The 15324-nt window shown below is 45.7% G+C and overlaps 1 protein-coding gene across 1 annotated transcript in view; it reads right to left on the bottom strand.

Moving 5' to 3' along the window:
- The window catches only part of LEO1 (LEO1 homolog, Paf1/RNA polymerase II complex component), a 49951-nt gene extending 38452 nt beyond the window's left edge, over positions 1-11499 (bottom strand). Inside the window, exon 1 of the mRNA XM_066276501.1 lies at positions 11384-11499. Coding sequence (XP_066132598.1) covers positions 11384-11453 — 70 coding nt within the window. The 5' untranslated portion in view covers positions 11454-11499. The remainder of the gene's footprint in view (positions 1-11383) is intronic.
- Positions 11500-15324: the final 3825 nt, after the last annotated feature.

Genomic DNA, 15324 nt, shown 5'->3' with positions numbered 1-15324 from the left:
GAGCGTTGCAACACCTTAGTTGTTCATTGACTGCTTTCTCATATGTGCCTTGACCATGGGCCTTCAGCAGACCGAGTAATCCCTTCTGGAGCCAGCAACCTTGGATTCAAGCTGGTGGGCTTTCACTCAAACCAGATGAGCCCGCGGTCAAGTTGGCGACCTCAGGGTCTCGAACCTGGGTCCTCTGCATCCCAGTCCGACGCTCTATCCACTGCGCCACCGCCTGGTCAGGCCAGGTCGATGCTTTATCCACTGCGCCACCACAGGTCAGGCCTGCAAACCATATTTCTAAATAAGTTTCTAGTATCCATAATATAAAAAGAATGTTTACAACTCAATAATAAAAACACAAACCAACTTAAAAATGGACAGGAAACCCCTCTGAATCCACATTTCTCCAAAGTTATATAAATGGCCAACAAGCACATAAAAAGATGTTCAATATCATTAGCCATAAGGAAATGCCTAGCAAAACCACAATGAGAAACCACTCGACACCACCAGGAATGGCTACATTAAACAAATTAAATATAACAAGTGTTAAGGAAAGATGTAAAGAAATGGAGCCCTCAAACATTGCTGGTGGTAGATTAAAATGGTCTACCCCAGTCGGCAAACTGCTGCTTGCGAGCCACATGCGGCTCTTTGGCCTCTTGAGTGTGGCTTTTCCACAAAATACCACGTGCGGGAACTACCTCGATAAGGAAGGTACCTACCTATATAGTTTAAGTTTCAAAAATTTGGCTCTCAAAAGAAATTTCAATCGTACTGTTGATATTTGGCTCTGTTGACTAATGAGTTTGCCGACCACTGGTAGTTGCTGGGGAAACTGGTTAATTCAGCTATTTTCAACCTTTTTCATTTCATGGCATACATAAACTAATTACTAAAATTATGTGGCACACCAAAAATATATTTTGTGCCAATCTGACCAAAAGGTATAATTTTGATTGACTTCCAAAAAATAACAATGGTAATTACCTAACCTTTTCCTCCAAAGTGAATTTTTAAAAAAAATCAGGTGCCTATCCTGATATATCAGAATTTCTGCTACCAAGAATCAATCAATCAGATGCAAACTTATGTGATGGGACCTATAAGATGCAACTTTTTTATAAATGACCTATGAGTTCATCACTCAAGACAAAACATTCACACCGATGGCTATTGTTGTATTGGCTGTTGCCATTTTTTTATTTGACAATCTAAGGGAAAAGAGGTTAGTGCCCCTGACTAGTCATGTATCGCATATTTTAAAAATTCTTATAGCATACCAATGAAAAATTGCTGGTTCAGCCCCTGGCTGGTTGGCTCAGTGGTAGAGCATTGGCCCAGCATGTGGAAGTCCTGGGTTCAATTCCCAGCCAAGGCACACAGGAGAAGCACCCATCTGCTTCTCTACCTTTCCCATTCTCCTTCCTCTCTATCTCTCTCTTCTCCTCCCACAGCCAAGGCTCCATTGGAACAGAGTTGGCCCCTGCGCTAAGGATGGCTCCTTCGCCTCTGCCTCAGGCTCTAGAATGGCTCCCATTGCAATAGAGAAATGCCCCAGATGGGCAGAGCATCGCCTCCTGGTGGGCATGCCAGGTGGATCCCGGTCAGGACTTATGCGGGAGTCTGTCTCTCTGCCTCCCTACTTCTCACCTCAGAAAAATACAAAAACAAAACAAAAATTTCTGATTTAGTTGTTCCTCAAATACTTAAACAAAATAATTGCCATAAGACCAGCAATTCCACCACTATGTATATACCATGATAACTGAAAACCTGTACTTCACAAATACATGTATAAAATGTACACAGCAGCACCAATCAATAGCTAAAAGATGAAACAAGTCAATGTCCATCAAGAGTTGAATGGATAAACAAATTCAGATATATATGATACATACAGTGGGATATTAATTTGTCATTAAAAAGGAATGAAGTACTGATCCATCTACAATGTGGATGAACCTTGAAAACATTTTGGAAAGTGAAAGAACACAGACACAAAAGGCCCATCTAGTATACAATTCCATTTATATAAATATCCAGAATACAGTGTATCCGTAAAGTCATGGTGCACTTTTGACTGGTCACAGGAAAGCAACAAAAGACGATAGAAATGTGAAATCTGCACCAAAAAGGAAAACTGTCCTAGTTTCATACCTATTCAGTGCAGTTCAATGTGGGCTCATGCACAGATTTTTTAGGGCTCCTTAGGTAGCTATCCCGTATAGCCTCTACAGACTTGTCACTGACTGATGGCCTACCAGTACAGGGTTTCTCCACCAAACTGCCGGTTTCCTTCAACTGCTTATCCCACCGAGTAATGTTATTCCTATGTGGTAGTGCTTCATTATAAATGCACCGATATTCACATTGCACTTTGGTCACGGATTCGAATTTAGCGAGCCACAGAACACACTGAACTTTCCTCTGTACCATCCACATCTCGACTGGCATGGCCGTGGGCTGCTCCGCTGTATACACGGTGTTACGTCATTATCTGCGCATGCGCACATGCTGCCACATCAACCTACAGAAACTGGGAGGGTTTTTCTTTTATTTGGTGCAGATTTCACATTTCTATAGTCTTTTGTTGCTTTCCTGTGACCAGTCAAAAGTGCACCATGACTTTACGGACACACTGTAGGTAAATCCATGGACACAGGAAGCAGACCAGTTGTAGATGGGACCAGGGGAAAAAAGCAAATAAGAAGTAACTGCCTAATAGGTACATGATGATGAAAATGTTTTGGAACTAGGTAGAGGCAGTAGCTGTAAAACACTAAGTGAATGTAAGTGAACTAAATACCACTGAATTATTCACTTTAAAATGGTTAATTTTATGTTATATGAACTTTACCTCAATAAAAACTAACTAGAAAATCTAAATATTCCCAGATAAATAAAACAATTTACTGCTAGTTGACCTGCCCTCCAAGAAATACTAAAGGGAGTACTATAGGCAAAAGGAAGAAACAACAGACAGTAACCAGAATCCACATAAAATAAAGAAAGAACACCAGTAAAGGTAACTAGATAGGTAAGTATAGAACTCAGTATTAATGTTTCTGGTTAGTAACTCCTCTTTTTCAATTAAATTCAAAAGGCAATTATAGCTGGGCCAGGCGGTGGCGCAGTGGATAGAGCGTCGGACTGGGATGCGGAAGACCCAGGTTCGAGATCCCGAGGTTGACAGCTTGAGCGTGAGCTCATCTGGTTTGAGCAAAAATTCACCAGCTTGGACCAAAGGTCGCTGGCTCAAGCAAGGGGTTACTCAGTCTGCTTAAGGCCCACGGTCAAGGCACATGTGAGAAAGCAATCAATGAACAACTAAGGTGTTGCAATGCGCAACGAAAAACTAATGATTGATGCTTCTCATCTCTCCATTCCTGTCTGTCTGTCCCTGTCTATCCCTCACTCTGACTCTCTGTCTCTGTAAAAAATTAAAATAAGGGCCCTGGCCGGTTGGCTCAGTGGTAGAGCGTCGGCCTGGCGTGCAAGAGTCCCAGGTTCAGGCCCTGGCCGGTTGGCTCAGCGGTAGAGCATCGGCCTAGCGTGCGGAGGACCCGGGTTCGATTCCCGGCCAGGGCACACAGGAGAAGCGCCCATTTGCTTCTCCACCCCTCCGCCGGGCTTTCCTCTCTGTCTCTCTCTTCCCCTCCCGCAGCCAAGGCTCCATTGGAGCAAAGATGGCCCGGGCGCTGGGGATGGCTCTGTGGCCTCTGCCCCAGGCGCTAGAGTGGCTCTGGTCGCAACATGGCGACGCCCAGGATGGGCAGAGCGTCGCCCCTGGTGGGCGTGCCGGGTGGATCCCGGTCGGGCGCATGCGGGAGTCTGTCTGACTGTCTCTCCCCATTTCCAGCTACATAAAAAATTAAAAAAAAAAAAAAAAAAAAAGAGTCCCAGGTTCGATTCCCAGCCAAGGCACACAGGAGAGGCGCCCATCTGCTTCTCCACCCCTCTCCTTCTCTTTCCTCTCTGTCTCTCTCTTCCCCTCCCGCAGCCAAGGCTCCATTGGAGCAAAGTTGGCCCGGGCGCTGAGGATGGCTCTGTAGCCTCTGCCTCAGGCGCTAAAATGACTCTGGATACAACAGAGCAACGCCCCAGATGGGCAGAGCATCGCCCCCTGGTGGGCATGCCAAGTAGATTCCGGTCGGGCGCATGCGGGAGTCTGTCTGCCTCCCAGTTTCCAACTTCAGAGAAATACAAAAAAAAAAAAAAAAAGGGGCAATTATATAAGACAATAATTGTAACTCCATGTTACTGGGCAGACAAGAATGAAGATGTAATTTACGACAATAACAACATAAAGCATGAGAAGATGGAGCTATATTTTTAAAAAGTTTTTATACAGTACCAAAATTAAGTTGGTATTAATCACAACTAGATGGTTAAAAATTAAGATGTTAATTATAATCACCAGAGTAACCAGAAAAACTATACAGAGAAAGAAACAAGAAGGAATAAAAACAGCATACTAGAAGAAAACCAGTCAGGCCCTGGCCGGTTGGCTCAGTGGTAGAGCGTGGGCCTGGCGTGCAGGAGTCCCGGGTTCAATTCCCAGCCAGGGCACACAGGAGAAGCGCCCATCTGCTTCTCCACACACCCCCCCCCCCCCCCCGCTTCTTCCTCTCTCTCTCTCTCTTCCCCTCCCGCATCCAAGGCTCCATTGGAGCAGCGTTTGCCCAGGCACTGAGGATGGCTCTGTGGCCTCTGCCTCAGGCGCTAGAAGGGCTCTGATTGCAGCACGTCCCCTGGTGGGCGTGCCTGGTGGATCCCAGTCGGGTGCATGCGGGAGTCTGTCTGCCTCCCAGTTTCCAACTTCAGAGAAATACAAAAAAAAAAAAAAAAAAAAGTCATAAAAGACAGAAATAAGACAGTCACAAAACAAGCAGCAGAGGACCCAAGGCAGCGGCAAAGTAAGTAGATGTTACACTCACCTCCATCCAGCACCAAACTAGAAATACAACTAAAAACTAAAACAATCAACTGAATAACCAACTGAAGACTAGTTGAACAGGAGTCTTAAAACCAAGAGCCTGACCAGGTGGTGGCGCAGTGGATAGAGCGTCGGACTGGGATGCGGAGGATCCAGGTTCCGGACCCGAGGTCGCCAGCTTGAGCGCGGGCTCATCTGGTTTGAGCAAAAAGCCCACCAGTTTAAACCCAAGGTCACTGGCTCCACAGGGGGTTTCTCGGTCTGCATATTAGAGGGCAGTCAATGAACAACTGAGGTGTTGCAACATGCAATGAAGAACTAATGTTTGATGCTTCTCATCTCTCTCTGTTCCTGTTGGTCTGTCCCTGTCTACCCCTCTCTCTGACTCACTCTCTGTCTCTGTAAAAAATAAATAAATAAAAATTAAAAAATAATAATAATTAAAAAAAACAACAACAAGGATTTACATAAGTAGCCACATCAAGACTAATGGAAAGGGTGGAGATGTGAAAAGAACTGGTCTCCCACAATCCTCGGCTGAGATTCTGGAGGGATATCTCAGCTGCTCTGAACCCCATGAGAAGCATGGGGTCTCAATCCTAAACCAGGCTCCCCCACTCAGAGCACCAGAGCTGGAAGGTGACACTGTGAAAATCAGCAGGGATTTTGTCCAGCAGGGGGAAAGAGAAGTCTGCAGGACCGCCTGTTAAAGGGCCAGCGCACGTTTGCAGGGTCACTCTGGTGGAGGGAGGGCACAGCTGACTAAATTTGCATGAGGAGACACATACTGGGGTTCGCAGCTCTGGGGAGAGTTGAAGGGACAGCCATCAGGATCCCCATCACTAATGATCAGAGAAATGCAAATGAAAACCACAATGAGGTATTCACACCTGTCAGAATGTCTATCATCAATAAATTCAACAAACAACAGTGTTGGTGAGGATATGAAGAAAAAGGAACACAGGAGGGGAGTAAAGAGGGACAAATATGCAGTGAGGGATAAGCATACAGTGACAGAATGATTTGACTTTGGGTGAGGGGCACACAACACAATCAACAGTTCAAATGCTATAGAGATGTTTACCTGAAACCTATGTACTCTTATTGATCAATGTTACCCTGTTAAATGTACTTTTCTTAATTAAAAAAAAGAAAAGGGAATCTTTGTGCACTACTGATGAAAATGCAGATTGATGTAGTCACTGTGGAAATCAGTATGGAGTTTTAAATGGAACTGCCTTATGACCCAGCAATTCCACTTCTGGGAATATATTCGAAGAAACCCGAAACATTGATTCAAAAGAAAATATGGGCCCTGGCCGGTTGGCTCAGCAGTAGAGCGTCGGCCTGGTGTGCGGGGGACCCAGGTTCGATTCCCAGCCAGGGCACATAGGAGAAGAGCCCATTTGCTTCTCCAGCCCCCTCCCTTCCTTCCTCTCTGTCTCTCTCTTCCCCTCCCGCAGCCCAGACTCCATTGGAGCAGGGATGGCCCGGGCGCTGAGGATGGCTCCTTGGCCTCTGCCCCGGGCGCTGGAGTGGCTCTGGTCGCGGCAGGGCGACATCCCGGAGGGGCAGAGCATTGCCCCCTGGTGGGCAGAGCATCGCCCCTGGTGGGCGTGCCGGGTGGATCCCGGTCGGGCGCATGTGGGAGTCTGTCTGTCTCTCCCCGTTTCCAGCTTCAGAAAAATACAAATACAAATATATATATATATATATATATATATATGCACCCCTACATTCATTGCAGCATCATTTACAATAGCTAAGATTTGGAAAAAGCCCAAACACCCATCAGTAGATGAGTGGATAAAAAAGCTATGGTACGGGCCCTGGCCGGTTGGCTCAGTGGTAGAGCGTCGGCCTGGCGTGCAGGAGTCCCGGGTTCAATTCCTGGCCAGGGCACACAGGAAAAGCACCCATCTGCTTCTCCACCCCTAACCCTCTCCTTCTCTGTCTCTCTCTTCCCCTCCCACAGCCAAGGCTCCACTGGAGCAAAGTTGGCCCGGGCACTGAGGATGGCTCTGTGGCCTCTGCCTCAGGCGCTAGAATGGCTCTGATTGTGGCAGAGCAACGCCCCAGATGGGCAGAGCATTGTCCCCTGGTGGGCATGCCGGGTGGATCCTGGTCGGGCGCATGTGGGAGTCTGTCTGACTGCCTCCCCGTTTCCAACTTTAGTCCACTGTAAAAAAGAAGGAAATCTTATCTTTTGCAACAGCATGGATGAACCTGGAGAGTATTAAACTAAGTGAAATAAGCCGGTCAGAGAAAGACTAGTACCATGTGATTTCACTTATATGTGGAATCTAATGAACAAAATAGATTAGACACAAAAACACACAAAACCATAAAACAGAAACAGACTCATAGATACAGAGAACAGGAGACTTACATAGCTATGAGAGAAGAGGAGGGCTGGGAAGATGGGTGAAAAAGGTAAAGGGATTAAGAAAAAAAAAATCCTCACAGACAATAGTATGTTAATCACCAGAGGGAAAGAGGGATAGAAGAGGATAAAGGGGGGACAAAAACATGATGGAAAAAGACCTGACTTGTGGCGGTAAACACACTATACAATACACAGATGGTGTATTATAGAACTACACACCTGAGGCTACATAATTTTATGAATTGATGACACCCAATTCAATACAAATTTTAAAAAGGAAACAAGCAACAAAGTGGCAGATGTCCTTTATCAGTAATTACTTTTAATGAAACTGGATTAACCTCTCCTAATGAAAAGGCAGAAATTGGAAGAAAGGATTTAAAAAATGATCTATTTACATGCTGTCTACAAGAGATTCACTTTACAATCAAATACACAAATTGGTTGAAAGAGAGAGAATGGAAAAGATATTCCATGTAAACCACTCAAACTAGGAATAGAAGAGAACTTCCTCAACCTGATAAAAAACATCTGTGAAATCCCCACACCTGTATCATATGTAATTGTGAAGAGATTAATGCTTTCTCCCTAAAGGCAAAAATGTCCACTCACCACTTCTATTAAACACTATACACAAAGTTCTAGCCAAGGCAATTAGGCAAGAAAAAGAAATAAAAGGTTCCAGCCTGACCAGGCGGTGGCGCAGTGGATAGAGCGTTGGACTGGGATGCAGAGGACCCAGGTTCGAGACCCCGAGGTCACCAGCTTGAGCGCGGGCTCATCTGGTTTGAGCAAAAAACTCGCCAGCTTGGACCCAAGGTTGCTGGCCTGAGCAAGGGGTCACTCGGTCTGCTGAAGGCCCACGGTAAAGGCACATATGAGAAAGCAATCAATGAATAACTAAGGTGTCACAACAAGAAAATGATGATTGATGCTTCGCTTCTCATCTCTCTGTTCCTGTCTGCCCCTGTCTGTCCCTCCCTCTGAATCTCTCTCTCTGTCCCTGTAAAAAAAATTTTTTTAAATAAAAAGGTTCCAAATTAAAAGGGAAGAGTAAAACTATCTCTATTCACAGATGATATAATCTTATATGTTGAAAATCCTAAAGAATTCTCACACACACACACACACACACACAAATGTAGAGCTAATACATTTAGCGAGGCTACAAGACACAAGATTAACATTCAAAAATTAGCTATATACACTAGCCATGAGCAGTCCAAAAATGAAATTAAGAAAACAATTCCACTTTCAATAGTATCCAAAATAAAAAAATACTTAATATATTGAATCTAGGAGATGCAGGATTTATAAAATAAAAACAACAAAGCATTGTTGAAAGAAATTAAAAGACTACCTGGGCACATTTATGCATGAAAGAACCAACTGGGCCTAGGCAGGGATTCTATCCTGTTATGCCACAAAATTTGTCAGGCATAGTTGTTTCCCACACCTCTTTTAGCACAGGGAGATAATGAAACATGCTAGGCATAACAGGAGTTACCCTGTCACCTCCACACTACCAAGGACCAATAGCAACCTTCAAGGGCAGATTTGGAAGTAAATCCTAGAGTGCTAGTATCTAATGATAAGATCAAAGAAAGCAGCAACAGACTTACAAGAAGGTAAAACATGGCGCCCAGCAAAGCAGCCACCTCCACACATCACTTCCACATACACTGAGTTTGCAATAGGGAAGCACTGTAGAATACGTTACTAAACTACTGCCTCTACCCATCTAATTTTTATCAAATACACATTATGCATCACTGTAAACTGGCAAAGAGGGGAGAGCAGAGACTATCTTTTCATCATTACATCCCCAACACCTACCAAAGTAGCTAGAACATGACAGGGGATCAATAAAAACTTATTATTTTAATTTTATTTAGAAAATTAACTGCGTGACACTGATCAATGAGAAAACATACCATATTGCCCATGTATAAGACTCTCCCATGTATAAGATGCATCCTAGGCCCTGGCCGGTTGGCTCAGCGGTAGAGCGTTGGCCTAGCGTGCGGAGGACCCGGGTTCAATTCCCGGCCAGGGCACACAGGAGAAGTGCCCATTTGCTTCTTCACCCCTCCGCTGCGCTTTCCTCTCTGTCTCTCTCTTCCCCTCCCGCAGCCAAGGCTCCACTGGAGCAAAGATGGCCCAGGCGCTGGGGATGGCTCTGTGGCCTCTGCCTCAGGCGCTAGAGTGGCTCTGGTCGCAACATGGCGACGCCCAGGATGGGCAGAGCATCGCCCCCTGGTGGGCAGAGCTTCGCCCCATGGTGGGCGTGCCGGGTGGATCCCGGTCGGGCGCATGCGGGAGTCTGTCTGACTGTCTCTCCCTGTTTCCAGCTTCAGAAAAATGAAAAAAAAAAAAAGATGCATCCTATTTTGGGGGCCTGAAATTTGGGGGGAAAAAAAGTACTACATAAAGTTACTGAACTCATTTTATTCATCATAAAATTCATACAACTCCTCATCACTGTCTTCATTAATTGCCTCATCCTCAGTTCCATCTATAGCAGCGGTTCTCAACCTGTGGGTTGCGACCCCAGCGGGGTCGCCTAAAGCCATCGGAAAATACATAATGCATATCAGGTATTTACATTCCGAATCATAACTGTAGCAAAATTACAGTTATGAAGTAGCTACCAAAATTATTTCTTGGTTTGGGGTCACCGCAACATAAGGAACTGTATTGCGGGGTCACGGCATTAGAAAAGTCGAGAACCACTGATCTATAGCATTTGAAATGTCACAACCCCTGTATAAGACGCACCCAGTTTTTAGACCCTAAAATTTTCGGGAAAGGGTGCGTCTTATATATGGGAAAATAGGTAGGTTTCAGGTAAACATCTCCATAGCATTTGAACTATTGATTATGTTGTATACCCATTACTCAAAGTCAAATCATTTTCCATCACCTTATATTTGTCCCTCTTTACATCCTTCCCTCCACTCCTTCCCCAATAAAAACTTATTTAATGAATTAACTTTATGGAAGTTGAGTCATGGGTGGGTTCACATGGACTCAGATTTGAATGGCAAATCGGATATGAACAAGCAAAAATGAAGGGAAAATGAAAACATTAGCAAAGGGGAGGAACAAGAAGTCATATATAGAGTTCTATATTTCCAGCCTCATCCTTAATAAAAACCTCCTGGATAGAGCCCTCAGACTAGATTTCCACCTGGTGCTCCCTTTACTTCGCTCTAAAAACATGAATAAATTGAAGTGGGAGGAAAAAAATACAATAATGTATTTTGCTTAGGAAAAAATGTAGGTAACATTACTTTCAGGCTGGAGGGGTGCAAGAATTCTGAAATTGGTCTTGGGCCCCTCTGACTTCAAATAACTCCTATTCGTATTTTAAACTCCAATATCCACAAGTCCTCGTGCCAGAAATACTTATATGCACCATAAACACTTATTTCATCCACTTCCTCAACAAATTTTTCATATCCTCTCCAAACATAAACTCCATCTGCTCCTCAATCTAATACCACAGACACAAGAAATTCTAGAGTTTATGCACAGGCTCTGGGAGGTCACATTCTCTCCGGTGCGCAACACCTATACGTAGCCCTATCCCGGTCTCCCCCGCCTCCTCACCTAGACATCTCAAACTCCCATCACACCATGGGCGGTCTGGTTTCATTCAAGAGGGCATTCTCAGCCCCTCGGTAAATTCGTCCACCTATTCCTCATATTCTCGAATAGCAAACTTCCATTTTCGCTCACAAACAGCCCTCGCTCTGCGGAAGCCTGTGCAGACAGGTCAGAGCAGGACCCCAAGGTTCCGCGGCTCCACCTGTGCGCCCCCGCGCCCCTCGGCTCCACGACACCAAGCACCTGGAGGCGCACACTCCACATTGCTCCCTCCATTACCGCCCTTTGGGAAGACTGGCACCGCCGGTAGGGTAGAGGGAGTCGAGGCAGGTGTGGGGGAAGCGCCACCATTCGCACGTAGCGTCGCACCGTTCGCAGACCCGGAACAGGACTGCGGAGCAACTCGGGCCGCAGTAAGCCAGCCACACGCCCCTCCTGTGAAGCCCAGTCGACCCCACCTTTACGCTCAGCATCGCTGTCAGCGTCGCTCCCAAAAAGATCCTCCATATCCGCCATTGCCGCACACATCTGCCGTTGCCTCCGCTTTCCACTGCTCCGCGACTCTCTTTACGGCACTAAGCCAACGAAACGCGACAGTGTCGCAAAGACTAACTCGTAGGATCCTGTCCTTCTGTGACCTGGTTTATCCGGTACGCTCTGTAAACAAACCCTGCCCCTTCTTCCTTATCTGTTCTTATTCGCGAGGCAACTCACCTTCTGAGTGTCGGTGGAGTGGACGGTTCTTGGCATGCTCCCGGCAGGATCTCTGACCCTGTTAGACTTCCCAGGAGTCAGGCTTTAAGTCCTTTGACCCGGGGTTCTCAAATGGTTGAGAACTCCAAAGCTCTTATTTGAGGGGGAGTTATATTTATTGCTACTTACTGTATTAGTAATCAAAGCATAAATTTTAAAAATTCATTAAAAATGCCTGACCAGGCGGTGGCGCAGTGGATAGAGCGTCGGACTGGGATGCCGAGGCCCAGGTTCGAGACCCCAAGGTCGCCAGCTTGAGCACGGGCTCATCTGGTTTGAACAAAAGCTCACCAGCTTGAACCCAAGGTCGCTGGCTTGAGCAAGGGGTTACTCCGTCTGCTGAAGGCCCGTGATCAAGGCACATATGAGAAAGCAATCAATAAACAACTAAGGTGTTGCAATGCACAATGAAAAACTGATGATTGATGCTTCTCATCTCTCTGTTTCTGTCTGTGTCTGTCTATCCCTGAGAAAGAAATCACATGGCCTTCCTATGGAATGACAGTTTTCCCATAAATGGAGTGAATGTTCAGTTAATGTATTGTTTAATCAAGCTGCTGGCTTTTTTCCTCTATGTCTTTAAGATATTATAAAAATTTAAAACATATTTATGCCTGACCTGTGACAGTGCAGTGGATAAAGTGTTGACCTGGAACATTGAGGTCACCAGTTCGAAACCTGGGGCTTGCCCAGTCAAGACACATATGAGAAGCAACTATGAGTTGATGCTTCCTGAGTACTGTAGAAGTAGATAGTCATTTTTTTTATTTTGTTTTTTTATTTTTTGTATTTTTCTGAAGCTGGAAACAGGGAGAGACAGTCAGACAGACTCCCGCATGCGCCCCACCGGGATCCACCCGGCACGCCCACCAGGGGGCGTTGCTCTGTTGCAACCAGAGCCACTCCAGCCCCTGGGGCAGAGGCCAAGGAGCCATCCCCAGCGCCCGGGCCATCTTTGCTCCAATGGAGCCTCGCTGCGGGAGGGGAAGAGAGAGACAGAGAAGAAGGAGAGTGGAGAAGCAGATGGGTGCTTCTCCTGTGTGCCCTGGCTGGGAATCGAACCTGGGACTTCTGCACACCAGGCCAATGCTCTACCACTGAGCCAACTGGCCAGGGCAGAAGTAGATAGTCTTTAAAAAGGGCAAGCTGATCTGAATTAAAGAAAGGAAGAGAGAAGGCCGACAGTAAACAGTGGGGAAGCTCATTTCTTGGAAGACACCAAGCATTTCTGCCTTTATTCGATTCTTTACTGATTGAGTTCCTGCAATGGGAGCTATAGAGATATTAAAAAATAGGATATAAATATAATAGCAAACATAATTTCTTTATATATAAAAAAGAGTTAAGAGAAATGAAACAAATAATTTAAAATAGCTAAAGAGTTTTAGTTTCATCAGTAAAGTATAAATTATGTACTAAAGGCCTGACCAGATAGTAGTGCAGTGGCTAGTGTCAGTCTGGGATGCTGAGGACCCAGATTCAAAACCTTGAAGTCGCTGGCTTGAGTGCAGGTTCATCCGACTTGAGCATGGGACCGTACATGACCCCATGGTCGCTGGCTTGAGCCAAAAGGTTGCTGACTTGAAGCCCAAGGTCGCAGGCTTGAGCAAGGGGTCACTGGGAGAAAGCAATCAATGAATGACAAAGGTACTGCAATGAAGAATTGATGCTTCTCATCTCTCTCCTTTCCTGTCTCTCCCTCTCTCCTCTCTCTGGGGGGAAAAAAAGGCCAGCTAATGATCATTATGAGTGGGGATTAGTCAGGAAGGGTTGCTTAGACAATGGTCTAAATCAGGGGTCTCAAACTCAACTCAGCATGTGGGCCGCAGAGCAAGATCACAGCCGTTCGGCGGGCCGCACTAGGTCTACAAAAGGCAACTGTTATGCAACACTTTTCTCACTGCAGTTGAAAACAAAAAAAAATCAGTACAACAAGCACAATCATACATGCAGTTTACTCAGTGTCACAAAACGACCAGAAACTGTAGTTCGCATCACAACTGCTGTTAACTAAGCTAATATCTAGCTAGGATGCTAGAGAAATGAAAAATACAAGTAGGCCCCTAGGCTTACTTAATTTTATCCAAAATATTTTGAACTTCATGGATTAGTCTGCGGGCCGCACAAAATTGTTCGGCGGGCCGCGAGTTTGAGACCCCTAGTCTAAATGTTTGTTTCCTCCTCAACCTTAATACCAAAATGATGGTATTAAAAGGTGAGGCCTTGGCCCTGGCCGGTTGACTCAGTGGTAGAGTGTTGGCCTGGTGTGCAGGGTCCCGGGTTCGATTCCCAGCCAGGGCACACAGGAGAAGCGCCCATCTGCTTCTCCACCCCTCCCCCTCTCCTTCCTCTCTGTCTCTCTCTTCCCCTCCTGCAGCCGAGGCTCCATTGGAGGAAAGATGGCCCAGGCGCTGAGGATGGCTCTGTGGTCTCTGCCTCAGTCGCTAGGATGGCTCTGGTTGAAACAGAGCAATGCCCCAGAGGGGCAGAGCATCGCCCCCTGGTGGGCATGCCAGGTGGATCCCGGTCAGGCGCATGCGGGAGTCTGTCTGACTGCCTCCCCGTTTCCAGCTTCGGAAAAATGAAAAGAAAAAAAAAAAAAAGGTGGGGCCTTTGGGAGTCTTAGGTCATGAGAATGGAACCATCATGAATAGGGTTAATACTCTTATCAGAGAGTTCTCTAGCACTTCTAGCTATGAGGACACAATTAGAAAGGACTGACTTTAAACAAGCTCTCACTGAAGTGCAACCTTAGTGGCTCCTTGATCTTGAATGTTCTGGCCTCTAAAATGGTGAGAAATAAATTTCTGTTACTAATAAGCTACCCAGTCAGTGGTATTTTGTTATAGCAGTCCAAATGGACTAAGACAGACAGGATAATTCAAGCTAAATTAATGAAGTAATGGGAGGAAACCCAGTTTTCAGGACATATAATTGAGCAGAACCTAAAATTCAACCAAGCAAGATCAGTTAGTTTATTAAATCTATTTATATGAAGTTTGAGAACACTGGGGATAAAGAGAAACATTTAAAAATTTGTAGAGAGGCCCTGGCTGGTTGGCTCAGTGGTAGAGCGTCGGCCTGGCGTGCAGGAGTCCCAGGTTCGATTCCCAGCCAGGACACACAGGAGAAGCGCCCATCTGCTTCTCCATCCCTCCCCCTCTCTTCCTCTTTGTCTCCCCCCCCCCCCCCTGCAGCCAAAGTTCCATTGGAGCAGCGTTTGCCCGGGCATTGAGGATGACTCTGTGGCCTCTGCCTCAGGAGCTAGAATGGCTCTGATTGCGGCAGAGTTACGCCCCCTGGTGGGCGTGCCGGGTGGATCCCGGTCGGGTGCATGCGGGAGTCTGTCTGACTGCCTCCCTGTTTCCAGCTTCAGAGAAATACAAAAAAAAAAAAAAAAAAATTTGTAGAGAGAAAAATCAGCTGACATATAAAGAATCTGGCATTAAAATGACATTAGACTTCTCAACCACAATTCTGAAAAATTAAAAAAAAATAATTAAAAACAAAATCCTCAAGGAAAATGATTCACTCTAGAATTCTATACCCATCAAATTATCATTAAGTACAAGGAAAGAATAATGTTACTGGGCAAAGACTGCCTGTATGTAAGCAGTCTAAGTACCTTGAGGCTACAATTTTTTGA

The sequence above is a fragment of the Saccopteryx bilineata genome, chromosome 4 (assembly GCF_036850765.1).
Source record: "Saccopteryx bilineata isolate mSacBil1 chromosome 4, mSacBil1_pri_phased_curated, whole genome shotgun sequence".
Lineage (NCBI taxonomy): Eukaryota > Metazoa > Chordata > Mammalia > Chiroptera > Emballonuridae > Saccopteryx > Saccopteryx bilineata.
This window is presented reverse-complemented; position numbering and strand designations above follow the sequence as displayed.